This window comes from Palaemon carinicauda, chromosome 6, assembly GCF_036898095.1.
Source record: "Palaemon carinicauda isolate YSFRI2023 chromosome 6, ASM3689809v2, whole genome shotgun sequence".
NCBI classification, from domain to species: domain Eukaryota; kingdom Metazoa; phylum Arthropoda; class Malacostraca; order Decapoda; family Palaemonidae; genus Palaemon; species Palaemon carinicauda.
Window position 1 is genome coordinate 121,635,608 of NC_090730.1, and position 15,152 is coordinate 121,650,759.

Here is a 15,152-nt window from a genome sequence, read left to right on the forward strand (position 1 = left end):
ATTTTGAAGGCTTTGAATATCCTTCAGGATTTTTCACGGACAGCTGTGCTAATAGCACCACTTTGGCTATGGTATCCACTGCTTCAGTCAGTGTCTGAGACCAAAATTATACCCGCTTCGGTAAGCAAAGCTGTATCAGAAAGTAGGAAGGCAGACTACCTTTGCCTCCTCCTTTCAAACTCAGAACCTTCAAGCTTGGATTTTCTCTTCTGTATTTTCAAGAAAGATTTGTCAACCCACAACTTCACTTATTTGATGAACTGTAAGTGGTCTTCATCCACTTGACAATACCAATTTGTGTGGAAGACGTAGATGGCTTTGGCGTGGAGCCAGTCATCAAGTCAGAAAACTCTGGACTTCTTAGCTTCTTTTCTGGTCCACCTCTTTGAGAAGACGAAGCTATAGCCACCAATAATGCCATTATAAAAATCAGTTTTAATAGAACCTATGAAGCGTGTCTTTGACGTGGATCTCAACTCAGACATGTCTCATAAGATCACCTTGTCTTTTGCTTTGCAGAGACCATCCCCACCCACTCTTGTGGTTTCTTGGTCTATTGATAGGATTCTTGAGTTTTTGGCTGGGTTGGATAATTCTACAATTTCTCTTAAAGAACTCTTACAAAAAGCTATATTTCTAATAGCTTTAACTTTGACAGCAAGAGTTAGTGAACTGGCAGCCTTATTCATTACAATAATTTCAGGTCATCTTCTAATCTTGACTTCGGGTCTCCTTTTTCTACTCAAAATTTAAAAGCTTCTTCAGAGACGGGATCTGCTCTATATCTCGGCTCTAATGTCAAGGGATAGCATCCTCTGTCTGGTGTCGACTTTAAAATTATACTTACAGAGATCCACGTCTTAATAAAATAGTCTGTTTTCAAAGTATCCAGACCAACAAGTTCCTCTTAATAAGGGCTTTTCTTGTCTCAATGACCTTTATTAAAAATGCTGATCCTCTCTCCATCTCTAAAACCCACGGTGAGAAAAATTGCCTCTTTACTAGTGTTCTTTGCAAATGTGTAATTTCAGGACGTCCAGTTTTGTGGATTGGTCTAGGCATAGGGTGTTTATTAAACACTACCAGAAACAAATACAAGTAGTATATCATTCATGTGAGGTGCTTAGCACAACACAGTAGCTGCCATAAGACAATAACCAAATTAAACGACAAGAGCTGTTGAATGCAATATGCTCATTTCAACTCTATTCTCATTACCGTTATTATATTGCTAATTTTTATGCTGATATCAACATAATTAACAAAAGCCATTGAATGAACACATTTAAATGTCCCTCTTGCGATCCCTTGGGGCCTATAAATACCCGTGTTGTTGAAAAATGAAGTCAACATTTTAAAATCTCGATTTTTGGTTGACTCTTTCACTCTCATAACATTGGTGACCTAAGGATTGCCTCGAACACCCGCCCACCTCTCAGCTTATAACTTTGTCTGTTGTATCCTCTAACAATGTCTACCATAGACCCCAACTCATATGTCTCAGCAGCCACACTGATACTTCTACTCTTTGCCAATAAAGATTAGTTTGCCTGGTTTCAGTGAGCCATGGTTCAGTCTACTTCAAGGGTGTGACCTACTCAAGCAGCAAACCAGACTACTGTGCATCCTTATTGTGATCCCCAACGTCATCCTCCAAAAAACTACGATTGCCTTTACAAGTAGAGGGATGCCCTAAAATAGTGTGATGCCATTAAAATCATACTGCCCGGAGCAGTATTCACTGACGCCAGCCACCCATGTAGAAATTTTTTTTTTCATCTCTCTCAACAACCTTGGGGTATCAAAGGACATCTATGGACCTCAGAGAAATTATCAGTACTGCTCACCTTCAGTCTGTTACAGATAGCTCTCCTCATGGTACAATGCCTACCTTACCCACGAAGTACCTAATGATTAGAGTCAATGCCATTTCTGAATACAACTGTACCATTCAACATATCCCTAGTAAACTGACTCCCATCGCAGGTGGCCTTGCCAGAAACACAAAGTATGCCATTCACCTGGTAATGCATTACAAGGCCTTGGCAGAAGCCTAATGAAAGGACCCAAAGTACCAAACCTGCAGGGCATCCTGCAATCTCTCTGTTGGGAAGACGTTGCCCTTGATGACTCCAAAGTGGTACCCTCCTCTTTAATGCCAGTACTGGCAGGCTATGCCTTTGGATACCTGCCTCAATGAGCTGACATGTGTTTCAACTAATCTATGATCTCTCACACCCCTTGCTCAGATCTACGGCACAGCTATTGAAGTCGAAGTTCATATGACATGGTGTTACTTAAGATGCCAAGGATTGGGTTCATGCCTGCACTTCAAGTCAAACTTCAAAAGTGCATTGGCATACAAACAGGGCATAGGCACTTTTCATCAACCTCAGCATCATTTTTCCCACATTTATGTTGATGTTGTTGGCTTCCTACTTATGTCATAAGGACACTGTTACCTTTTCACTATCATCGATCACTCTACTCGCTGGCCTAAAGCCATCCCCATGTAAGATGCGACATCTGCCCCATGTACTGCTGCCTTAGTTTCTGGATGGATGGCAAAATTCGGCATTCCAGAGCACATTACTTCCAACAGGGCTACCACTTTCACTTATCAATTGTGGACATCATTATGCCGGGTTTCCATCGTACCCTCAAAGCATCTTTGAGGTCCTGCTGCACTAACTCCAGTTGGTTTCTACACATTACTGGGTCCTTCTCAGACTAAAGACCACTCCCAAGGACACCATCACCATGGATGTCTCAGCAGCTTAAATGGTATATGGCGACCCCTTGGTTACCACTACAGAATTTTTCCCTTAGCCAATTCCTCTTTTGATTTACACTGACATCACATTATGAGAAAATTTACCCCCTGCCGTCAGATTTACAAGGCACCAGCAAAGCGATATTTGTGAGCCACCGCTTACACCCTTATATACGTGCCGATTCCTTATCATCTGTTGTACTCCGAAAGCTTTCCTTCTCAGCATTAGTGAAATGAGGATTGGATCACTACTGACTGCCTAAAATCTGTGTATCTCCTGCAAGACCACCCACCAACAGTATGACTTTCTATGGCAGGTTGTTCTCTTTCACATGCATGTCAGCTTCAGGGGCAGGGGGGGGGGGGAAGCCATGTACTGCACATGCAGCAAGCAATGCACATACAAATAAAAAACAATGCCTTCTCTAGATTTTTTCTATGCAGCACACACAGTGATAGCCATAAGACTCAAACTAAATCAAACAAGAGCTGTTGAATGTAACATGCTAATTTCAATTCTTACCGTTATCATAGTCAATTTTTATACCAATGTCAACCTTATTGATAAAAGCCATTGAATGTACACATGCAATTGTGACCCCTTGGGGGCCTATAAAGACTTGTGTTGTTATTAAATAAAGTTAGTTATTTCAAAACTTGCCTTTTACTCAGACCTCTTTTACACCCATCACGTAGTGATGAATACAATGATCATGTAAAAAATTATTACAATTACAAAGCTAATTGGTATTTGGGGATTTTCCATATCTGATATGCATAAAAATGCTATCAGTAAAGAGACGAAGTAAGAAGATTATTTTATTGTGGGATAGACCTTGGAGGATGTAGAACTTTTCATCTGTAAGTTATAGGTTAGAGGATAGTAAAATATACTGCACCAGCCTGTATATTACAGAAAAAGATTGCTAGACTAATGGTAAATAATAAATCCCATAAGTAAACAACAAATGTGTATGATAACTGCCGAGATAAAAGTTCTTGCAAAGAAAACAGATTATGAAAATATGCCATTATCATAGGTGGGATGTGTAAAGAACATTATGTCAATTGATTTAGTAATAGAAAAGTGTAACGTTCAGAGGATTGAAAAAATACTTGAGAAGATCTGGGTTTGTAGTAATGTAACAGAAGCAATTGTTGATTTAGTATATAGGAAGAGCTGAACTCCATCAGTGAAAAGGCTCAGAGGACTGTGGAGAATGGCCACAGATGAAAACATGGATAAGATAGGAATTAAGAAAAAAATCCACAAAATAAAGTAGAAGGAAGAGTCCTCTTCAAATATACTGTATAAACTCTGACATATAACTAAATGTTCTTGATGTGCCACAATGACCCAAATTCTAAACATTCCTTCCCCTAATATTTAATCATAAGTCATACTAATCTTATTTTATAAAAATCAAGTAAAAATAACCTAGCACATTTTGTAATAAGTGTAACTTTCCTAATTCCAAGGTGTGGGGGGGGGATGTAAGTTAAATATTTTTATATAAAGTGTTTCTGCACAACACAGGTGATTGTTATTTAGAGCTTGTTTTCTTTCTTGCAAATTGTTAATGAGAGCCAAGAAATTTCACACCCAGGTAAGAGAACCAAAAATATGATTCTTATGATGATGTGAGTAGTTATGAAAGTATTTGAGATGATGACATAACTGTGATGCGTGAGAAATAATGGAAAACTTATCGCGAAAATTTTAAGGTGACGATTGCAAGACTTTTCATGAGTAAACTGCAAATTAAATCTTTTCATGTATTCTTAATGGCTTAAAAAAGTGAGAAATACATAATTTGGTGTAAAGAGTTCAGGACTATCAAATTTGCTATGAACATCATATAATTATATGGAAATTGAGTGGAAATATTATGCTTGCAATAAAACTTTCAATCAAACATAAATGTAGCATTAATGGCCTGCCAATGTGTATGTATGCATGATGAAAAATTTTGATGTAATTTAAAATATGGAAATTAAAGAATAAATTTGCCTTAAATAATATCAATAAATTTTTCTCATAAAATACTTTATTTTATAAAAATTTTCAGTAGTTTACTTATTTAAATGCTGTTTTATCATTAAAATGTGAAAAGAAAGTGACCAATCAGAATTTCTGTTTCTCAAACAGGTTAAATGGCCAACTGTAAATATATTCATACAACCAGCAGGTATATTCAATATTTCTAACAGGATCTTGTAATGCCCTCTTTTTGCATAATCAGTTTACAAACATTTACACTCCGTGGAATATAAATATCGTATGATAGCTAAAAGTTTTGAGTCAGTGGTCTAGTTAATCTATCAAATGATAATATGGATTTTAAATTATAACAAACATAAATTCAGTGAAAGTCTCAACACCTCTACTTCTTCACTTTATAATTATGATATGTAACCTTTGATATGATAACCAGATTTGCACTTGCTCAATTACTTCAACACTATTACCCAATGAATAAATTGCATATAATATATATAAAAAGTCAACCAGTTTACAAAATTAAGCTTATACAAATAATAAACTACTCTTATATAAAAAACTATGGATATTAGCGATATTTAAAAAATATATCACAGAATAGTTCTATTATTACTTATATTAATGTTCTTCTTCCGAATTATCAATACTTTCCACAACATTTGAATTTTCAGCATCAATAAGTAGTGATTCATCATCATCCTGAATTTCCTCGGCAAGAAGACTCTGCGCTTCTTCTGAAGTCCTTGACTCTTCTTGTACAGAGGTAATTCTTGGTCTGTAATTGGAAATGCCATTAAGTAGTATGATCCCAATTATAATGACAAAGTATCCATTAGAAAATTTAAATAAGAACCCCTCTCGCTCTCTCAGGTGAGTGGGCTAAATGTCTAATGTTTACTCTTATTTTATATCAGTCATAGGTTCAATGATTATCACTAAATTAATTTCCCTATTGTTCAGAGAACCCATGGGAGAAAGAATTCTATATGAATGAGTATTTGTGGCTTATTTGAAAAAAAAAAAATTACGAGCGTTAGTGATAAAATTATGATTATTATTATTATCATACACACACACACACACACACACACACACACACACATATATATATATATATATATATATATATATATATGAACAGGGTATTTAAAATAAAAGAATCGAAAACTTGGGTAAGTAACAATTAATTCAACACACAATCAACTTTTATTCACTATTTCCCAGGCCTGGTGTTCAATGTGCCCGCTAACTGCAACACGGTCAACTATGCGATTATGAGAGTTTATCTTAGACGCGTGCCAACATATCTCGATCCACCGAGTCAATAGCTGTTGATATCCGATGTTTAAGGTCATCAAGAATAATGGGCAGTGGTGAAATATAAAGGCAATCTTTTACATATCCCCAGAAGAAAAAAATCTTACACAGTGAGGTCTGGATTGATCGAAAAAGAGTTGCAAGACCTTTCGCTTCGTACTTGGCCTGTGAGATCTCCAGAGCTCACTGTTTTTTTTTTTTTTTCTTCTTTTTTTTGTGGAGATGTAAAACTTGCGTTCCACCGCTACCCTCAAATCTTGATGACCTTAAAAATCAAATCTCAACATCTATTGACTTGGTGGATTGAGATATGTTGGCACGCACCTGGGATGAATCCTTGTATCGCATTGATGTCCGAGCTGCAGATGGTGGGCAAAGTGAACACCTGTAAATCAGTAAATCAAACTTGATTATGTGTTGAATAAAATGTTACTTGACCAAATATATATATATATATATATATATATATATATATATATATATATACATATATAGCTATCTATCTATCTTTCTATATATCTATATATATATATATATATATATCTATATATATATATATATATATATATATATATATATATATATATATAGTTAAAAACATAAGAGACTTGTGTTAATGTAGGTGAATTCATACCGTTAGGTTCAATAACTACATCAATTAGAAAGAATATCAGAGGGTAAGTGAATGCCATTATGGCAAAACAAAATTTAAATATCATTATGAAAGACAATTATTTACAGAAAATTTATATACAAAAAAACATTATACTAAAGACCAAAAAAAAAAAAAAAAAAAAAAAACACAATTGACTACCACGTATCAAAAAAGAAAAATATTGTATGAAAAAAATTTTTCGTTATCAAACCCTTACAACACAAAACTTATACTTAGACAATTGACATATCAAAGTAAATAGACTGCTTCCCTGCCGGATACCAGGTACTGGTTAGCTTAATGAAGACTGACAATATATGTGAAATAGTTGTCAAATGTGGGTTGGGTAGGGAGAGAGAGTGAAAGCAATGAGTTTAAAGACGGGAACAACTAATTAGAGGGGCAACAAAAAATGGTATACGGAGGGGAAACAATCAGATAAAACTAAACATGAACATAACTACACAATAAGATGTGGAAGGTGAAACAATACATATAAATTAATGTACATATATATTCATACAAATATATATACATATATATATATATATATATATATATATATATATATATATATATATAGATAGATAACCATATATATATATATATATATATATATACATATATATATATATATATATATATATATATATATATATATATATATATATACATATATATACTAGCAGAGATACCCGGCGATGCCCGGATGTAGGATTAAAAAGTATATAAAACTGGTCGATTGTAAATTATCTTTGTGATAATTCATTCGGAGCCTAGATACTCTTATTAGTCCAATATTTCATTTGTGAAAACTGCAACTGCAAAGGCCAATGTGGTAACATCCCTGATGGGGTTCGAGTCCTCCTTAAACTCGTTAGTTTCTTTGGTCTCTGCAACCTTACCATCTTTGTGAGCTAAGGATAAGGGGGCTTGGGAGGCCTATAGGTCTATCTGCTGAGTCATCAGCAGGCATTGCCTGGCCATCATAGGTCCTAGCTTGGGTGGAGACAGGGCTTGGGCACTGATCATATGTATAAATGCTCAGTCTCTAGGGCATTGTCCTGCTCGATAGGGCAATGCCACTCTTCCTTGCCCCTGCCATTCATGAGTGGCATTTAAACCTTTAAACACTAAAATTGTATTTATATGTAAAATTTTTCGAGGAAGATAATGCAAGTGGTCCGGAATCTCAGTGTCCCCATAAGGGGGCTATAGGGGTATAATCCCCCAACCTCTTAAAACTTCAGATATATCCAATTCTACATAAAAACTAGAAGTGTATTCTTATGTAAACTTTTCCGAGGAAATGAATGGAGGTGGTTCCGAATCTCTAAGTACCCTCTTAATGGAGATATGGTGAACGGAACCCCGCCCACTTTAAACTTTAAATATATACGATTCTATGTAAAATCAAAACAGCGTTCTCATGTAAGAAAATTCTGAGAAAGACAATGAAGGTGGTCTGAAATGTTTAATTGCCCCTTAAGAGAACTATGGTTGGTGGACAGAACCCTTACCCTCTTAAAAATTCAGATAGAAGGAACATTAATAGCAGCAGAATGGCAGATATGCATGAAGAAGAAGACGGAGACCAAAGAAATTCTCAGCTTGAAATAATCAACAAAGAATTGCATCTCTCTCTCTCTCTCTCTCTCTCTCTCTCTCTCTCTCTCTCTCTCTCTCTCTCTCTCTCTCTCTCAGGTGCTATACAATACTTACATACAGCAGAAGAAACCAGAATCTTAGTTTCCTAAAAAAAAAAATTATACCGAATATAACTCCATTTCCAATCGTAGCTTAAAACATCCATTTTCGTCAGCTGACTACTATTTTTTTAGGAAACAACATAATAGCATTCTAGAAAATTACAATCATTTAACTAGTTAATTGTGCTTCAATAAAACAATTATGTACTTTTGTTCTAAATGTTGTGTGTACACAAATAATCAAGTATTACTGACCTCTTTTTGTTTCACTTTAGGTTATTGTGATCAGATCAGCTGACATCAGCTGCCGGTCTCGAGAATATGCACACTTACAAATAACAGAGCATTGCTTATATTATTTCTTAACTTATTTAAAACATCTACATAGTTAAGACAGTATTACATAAGCACCAATGTGTTATAAGCTATCATAATTTTCACATAGTACATTTATAGCTATCATTATTAGTTCTCTCTCTCTCTCTCTCTCTCTCTCTCTCTCTCTCTCTCTCTCTCTCTCTCTAACAAATTAGAAAATGATACACCAAGTAATGATTGTTTCTTTTAGGAAATATGAAATATCCTTCGGTAGCATAATAAGGGAGTTATTTGATCCAAAAGTTGAGGTTACCGACATCGGACCCATGCAGAGTTAATCAGCTGATTTGGAATGTATCGCCCATTTCTTACTTTACTGTCCACCTCAGCGATAAGAAGAAAAATAAAAGTTTCAGCAACCATAAGAAGACGAAAAATGAAGATATGAAACGTTCTATTTAATGAAGAGGGAATAGAAAAAAAGAAAAGAATACATATATCAGATGTGGAAAAAAGGGAGAAAAAATAAAAGAACTAGAACAAAGAAGAAAACTGAAGACATGCCGATGGAGAGGAGAATCCTGCCACCCAGCAACTGAATTGAACGTAAACAATGGAAAAGATTATAATTTGCTATGTTTTTATTTACGGATACAGTTACATGAAACACCAGTTTAATCAAAATCCGGTTATTTCACATATAGCTGTAATTTCTTACAACAATAAATGGATATACAAAGTACAGTGAGAGCTGGGACAAGCTGGGTGGAGAGAGAGGTCAGTGGTGCAAAGCGCACCTAGTGTAAAGAAGAGCAGAGTATTTGAAATCACCGAGCCGCCAGACTTTGGTTGCGAATATGTGATTTTGTATATAATAGGTACTGCGGTTCTCTGAGTTGCGTGTAAGTGAAATCACGAAAGGATAACTCTCGTAAAAAGAGGCCTGACTGTATATATATATATATATATATATATATATATATATATATATATATATATATATATATATATATATATATATATATATATATATATATATATATGATAAATTTTACACATTCAGACGTGTTTTTTCATATTCAAATAAGCCATATATTTTTGATACATTAATGTCTGGATTATCTTAAAGACCTCGGGATCAGAGCCCCAGGAGAAATCACACAAAGACGAGCGCTTGTGACAGGCCGGGAGTCTATACAAGTTTGCCGGACCAGGGTTCGACTTTCGGCCGGTCACAAGCCCTTGTCTTTGTGTTATTTCGCCTGGGGCTCTGATCCCAAGGTCTTTAAGAGAATCCAGACATTAATGTATCAAAAACATATGGCTTATTTGAATATATATATATATATATATATATATATATATATATATATATATATATATACATACATATATATATATATATATATATATATATACATACAAATATATATATATATATATATATATATATATATATATATATATATATATATCTATATATATGAGTGTGTGTGTATGTGTGTGTGAATAGATGTATATATCATCATTATCAGCCACTAGTACACTGTAGGACAAAGGCCTCAGAAATGTCCTTTCATTGGAATCTGTTTATGGTCTTTCTATACTAGTCTATATATGTAAATTTTCTTTGCTCGTCAACCATCGTTCTCTCATCCTTCCCCTACTTCCTTTGCAATCTGTATGGACCCAATCTGTTATTCTTTTTGACCATCTATCTATTATCTGTCATTCTCACTATAAGTCCTGCCTATGTGGATTCCTTTTTCCTACTCGTTAGAATATCCTCCACTTTAGTTTGCTCTCCTATCCACGTACGAAGCTTGTTTTCTATGTCTTTAGTGAGGCTCCAAGTTTCTGATGGATAAGTTAGTTCTGGTAAGATCATTTGATTAAATATATTTCTTCTTGCAGAGAGTGGCTTTTAATTTTCATAATCCCATTTTGTTTAACAAAAGTTCTCCATCCCATACTTATCCTCCTTTTAATTTCGGTCTTATGTCTTTGCAAAATATTTACAGTCTGTCCAAAGTACGTATACTCATTAACAATCTAGCGGTCGATTGGAAATGAGGGTAAAAACCAATTGAGATGAAATAGAATTAGCATAACTATCCAAAACCATAAAGAAACTAAAAAACCAAGACATTCGTAAACACAATGAAACTAAAACTGAGTAAACACTAAGGGAAGATGCCTCAAGTTGATGAAAAGACGACTAGTAATGTGGTGCCAACATACATTTGCTTTAAACAATGAAAATATAAATGTTGTCAACTAAAGAGTAGCAGTGATAACATTCGCGGAGGATTTCTAAACAACGCTTAAGAATGGTGATATAAGAAAGAATTTTGACAATAGAAATAATGAAATGCTGGAATCGGTACCAAAAGTAAAAGAAGAAGAAATAAAGAAAGCATTAAAAGGCATGAAAAGAGGCAAAGCATAAGGAGAGGGCCTAACAATTGATTTAATAATGGATGGATTAAATTTCATAATAATAAAACTCACTGACCTCTACACAAAATGTCTGCAAAAATGCTCTATATCTACAGCTTGAAAAAACTTTATCATTGTTTTTTTTGGGCTCGAGCCATATCGTCCAGATGGAAGTTCCTCTAGACAGCTTTCTACTTGGAATATTTCTGTGAGTGATATACCAGAGAAGTTTACCTGTAAAAGTATCTCAGGGTTACTACCCCCGAAGCGAATATCCCGAAAGATATTTTGTACGTAACAGGGATATGTTTAAATACAATCACAGCTATCCTTCCCTGAATAGAGTTAACCTTGTCTATAAAGATAAGGGATAGGATCGGAAACGTGGGAGAGCCGTTACAACTCCGATACCAGTGTGTTAATGTAAATACGTATGCTGGTCACCATTCCTCTTTGCATCGCCATTTTACATTCTGCTTTTGGGGGTTTCTGCTTTGTTTTTCGCAAAACATTCTGTGGTTTTCTATCATGGATGCTTCTACTTCTGCTTCTCTGCTTAAGTGCTTGGTGGTTTGTTTTGGTTGGGAGTTTTGCTTATCTCCCTTTTATTTGTCGCGATGTGAACGTTTTTAGATTTGCTTCTGTCACATGGCCGAAGCTGTGAGCTCATGATTTCAAATTCCTCAGTGTTTTATGAGAATTTCTTAGCTAGCCTGTTTTATGTTTTGTATATATACCTTAACACGTTTTTTTTTTTTTCATTATTCTAGGTTAGGCAATAACTTTGTTGCATGGTTGTCTTCCATAGTCTATGCCTTAGGCTAGTTTTTCCATGCTCCACTTCTTGCCCCGTAACTGTATGGTTCTTGTGGCGGACAGCACACCTCCTATGCTATCGATACGCCGTAGTTGGGAACTGCTGCCATGAAGCGATTCCTATGAGAGTTTGTAGAAGGTCGGATCACTGTTGACTTAGGTCGGCAATGTTCCGTTTTTGTCTATTCATAGCCTTAGTTTATGGATAGGCAGCACTGGTTGAGGGAATTTGTTTCCTTTGCTTATTTACTGTTGGTCCCTTAGAACAAATTCAGTTTTATTCAAACATCGACAGATAGGCCTCCCTTTCCTGCCGCCATACCCTTCTTCTAGGCTACTATCCTTAGTTTCTCGTTAAGTGGCTGCTGGTTGGGAGAATTTGTTCTCTTTCCCTATTTATTGTAGATCCCTTGGAACAAATTCGGTTTATTTCTAATATTGACAGTTAGGCCTTCCTTTCCGGCCGCCTTACCACTTTCTAATGATATCCATTTCCCTTTTCCCTGTTAGGCTACATCCCCATTGCCCTAGTACTTCAATTCCTTTGTCTAGTCTGGTTTTTCCCTGGCATTTGAGGACTCCCTGATTGCTATATATCTACACTTGCCGGCTTAGAGTTGCCATTAACCTACACTTAAGTAGGCATAGGAATAGATCCTAGTTTAGGGACCGTTCTTTTTTACCACCTTAGCAGCCGCTTTGTATCTGGTCGGTGGCTTCTCTCACTTTTAGGCTATGTCTCTCTGGCCATTGAGCTTCAGTTCCTTTGCCTATTCCAGATTTCCCTGGCTTTTGTGGATGCCTCATTTGCCATACATTCTAGACTTGCTAGGTTGATTACCGTTAGCCTAAAATATGGGTAGGTTAGGGAGTTACCCCTTTTTATTATGAGGAATCATTCCCTATGCCCCCTTAGTTGTATTCTGGGCGCCCCCTTCTATCCAGGTCTGGCTTCATGGGTTCCTGGCAAGATTAACCAGAAGGGTTTTGTCGGCCGCGTTCCACCCTAGCCTACATCTTTTCCTTTCTATTACTTGGCGTATGGTTAGGTTTACCCCAACCTGTTATACTGAATTGATTTAGACACATTCATAGCTTAACGTCTTTCACAAAGAGACTGCCTTCCTTCTCTTATTCTAATATGGCAGTTTTCTTTGTTACATTGGAGTAGTTTAAAGGATTTTAAAAAATCTATTATTCATACCCGGCATATTTTTTGATGATATCTAATGAGTCAGCTTTTGTTATATAAACTATCTTCCAATTCTATCTGAGGAACATTATCCTCTAAATTGATCGATTGGATACCACCTAGTTGCCAGGATTTTTATTGAATTCTCGAATTATTTGTATCCTGGCCGTTTCATACAGCTCTCATTAAGCTTATGGGCAGGCTCCCCCCCAATTTTATAATTTTTGATGTTAGTAACTAGATAGGTGGCAGTTTGCTGTACCAGCTGACCCATTGACCATTTCCTTTTGGGATTGTCTGTCGGTTGCTGACTTAGCAACGCTTCTGTGCTGCATTACGTCAGTGTACCTGCTGGGTAGGAAAGGATTAGGCCATGGGTCCATGTCGGCAATACACATCTGCCACTTTAGGCATAGCTGTTTGCTACCTTAGGTTGGCAGGTATCTGGTATTGCCACCTTAGGTTGTCTGATTGACTAATTTTGGGGAAAAGGTGTTTTAGTGGTATGACTTTTTATTTTCCTTACTTCTACGATACTATTGGTATTCATCTCGAATTCTGAGCTGTTTGGCCTAAGCTCCCATTGTCATGTAGCATTTGTCTTAGTTAGTATTATTTATTTAGTGTGTATATCTTCAAAATATATACTATTCTGAGGAAATAAATCTCATATTTCCATTGTAAAGATAAAAATTTTTATGTGACTGTAACGTACTTATTATAATTTTTCTATCCTTACGGGTTGGTGACGGCATGGAGTGCTCGATGTTAACCTGCACCAGGCGGATCAAGGTGCCTTGTGGCCACAAAACCTGCAGGATACATGCTGATTACCATGTTTTGAAGGGATCCATTCTTATCTGGGAACCATCCAACTGCAGCATATCTAAGGATCTCCTTCATTCTGGATTCTGTGCTACCAACAATTCTCAAGATGAGAAAGCATGGGGACAGAAAACCATCAGGACTTGTGTTCAGGGATTTCAGAAGACCACTCAGCAAGATGCCCCCTATCTTCCTACAGTGGAAATGAGGGATCTCCTGTTACCCAGGGCTGATTTGACCTCAGTGTATGGTCATCAGATAACGGCGGGGCAACTCCCGACGGTTCAGCTAGATAATGCAGGTCAAGAATTATGGGACGTGCTTCAGGACATGAATCTGGACATTGACAACATGTCGACAACCTCTTCCGCATCACCAGACAAAGAAAGGGTCTTACTGACTACGGAAACCTCGGAGGATTCTAACGATAGTTAGAAGGTTATTACTACTCCACGTACTAACCCTTTGTCTGTCCCTGTCTTTGATTCTGCTATGCCGGCTTTGACTACGACTCCTCTTCCGACTTCGACTGCCCCTTTGTTCCCTGGGCATTTGGAGTTCATGGCTTCCATGAAAGCATCCATGGAAAATAGTCAAGCTGAGCATAAGAAGTCTCAAGCGACCTTGGAGGTGAAGATCGAGGCATTACAACAGGGCACCAATGGTCAAGGTTCTACTAGTCTTAAGTCTATAGGACTGTTCGATTAAGAACCCCTGGATTTATGCAGAACACACGATTCTGAGTGAGAGGTACCTTCATATTGGTGAAGGACTCTTAGGCTCTAAACTGGTTTTGGATTTGGAGTTTTATCCCTCTATGGATAATTACCCTCACTGCTATGTGCAGCTGAATTCTGGGGCGTCTATTAGGGGTGATACATTTCCTAAAGAGACGACCATATTTGATCATGATAAGACTCAAACTTTATTAGTGAAGAAGCTAAAAACCTCTGAGTTTACCAATACTCAGCTTCCTGCTTTCGGCAGGAAGCAAGCGACCTTTGTAGCTCCGAAGGATATTGTCTCTCCCTTTGCCTTGAAAAGTCTGGAGGCAGTCAAGAAGGCAATAATGGAAGATAAGTCTCTACCTATGCTAGAAGAGTGCA

General features: G+C 36.6%; 1 protein-coding gene across 2 annotated transcripts in view; it reads right to left on the minus strand.

Annotated features, from left to right (window-relative positions):
- Positions 1-375: 375 nt before the first annotated feature.
- The window catches only part of LOC137642638 (organic cation transporter protein-like), a 396,509-nt gene continuing 381,732 nt past the window's right edge, over positions 376-15,152 (minus strand). For both annotated transcript variants that reach the window (XM_068375388.1, XM_068375389.1), the window contains one exon: positions 376-5,550. In XM_068375388.1, the coding sequence (XP_068231489.1) occupies positions 5,394-5,550 (157 nt within the window). In that variant the 3' untranslated portion in view covers positions 376-5,393. The remainder of the gene's footprint in view (positions 5,551-15,152) is intronic.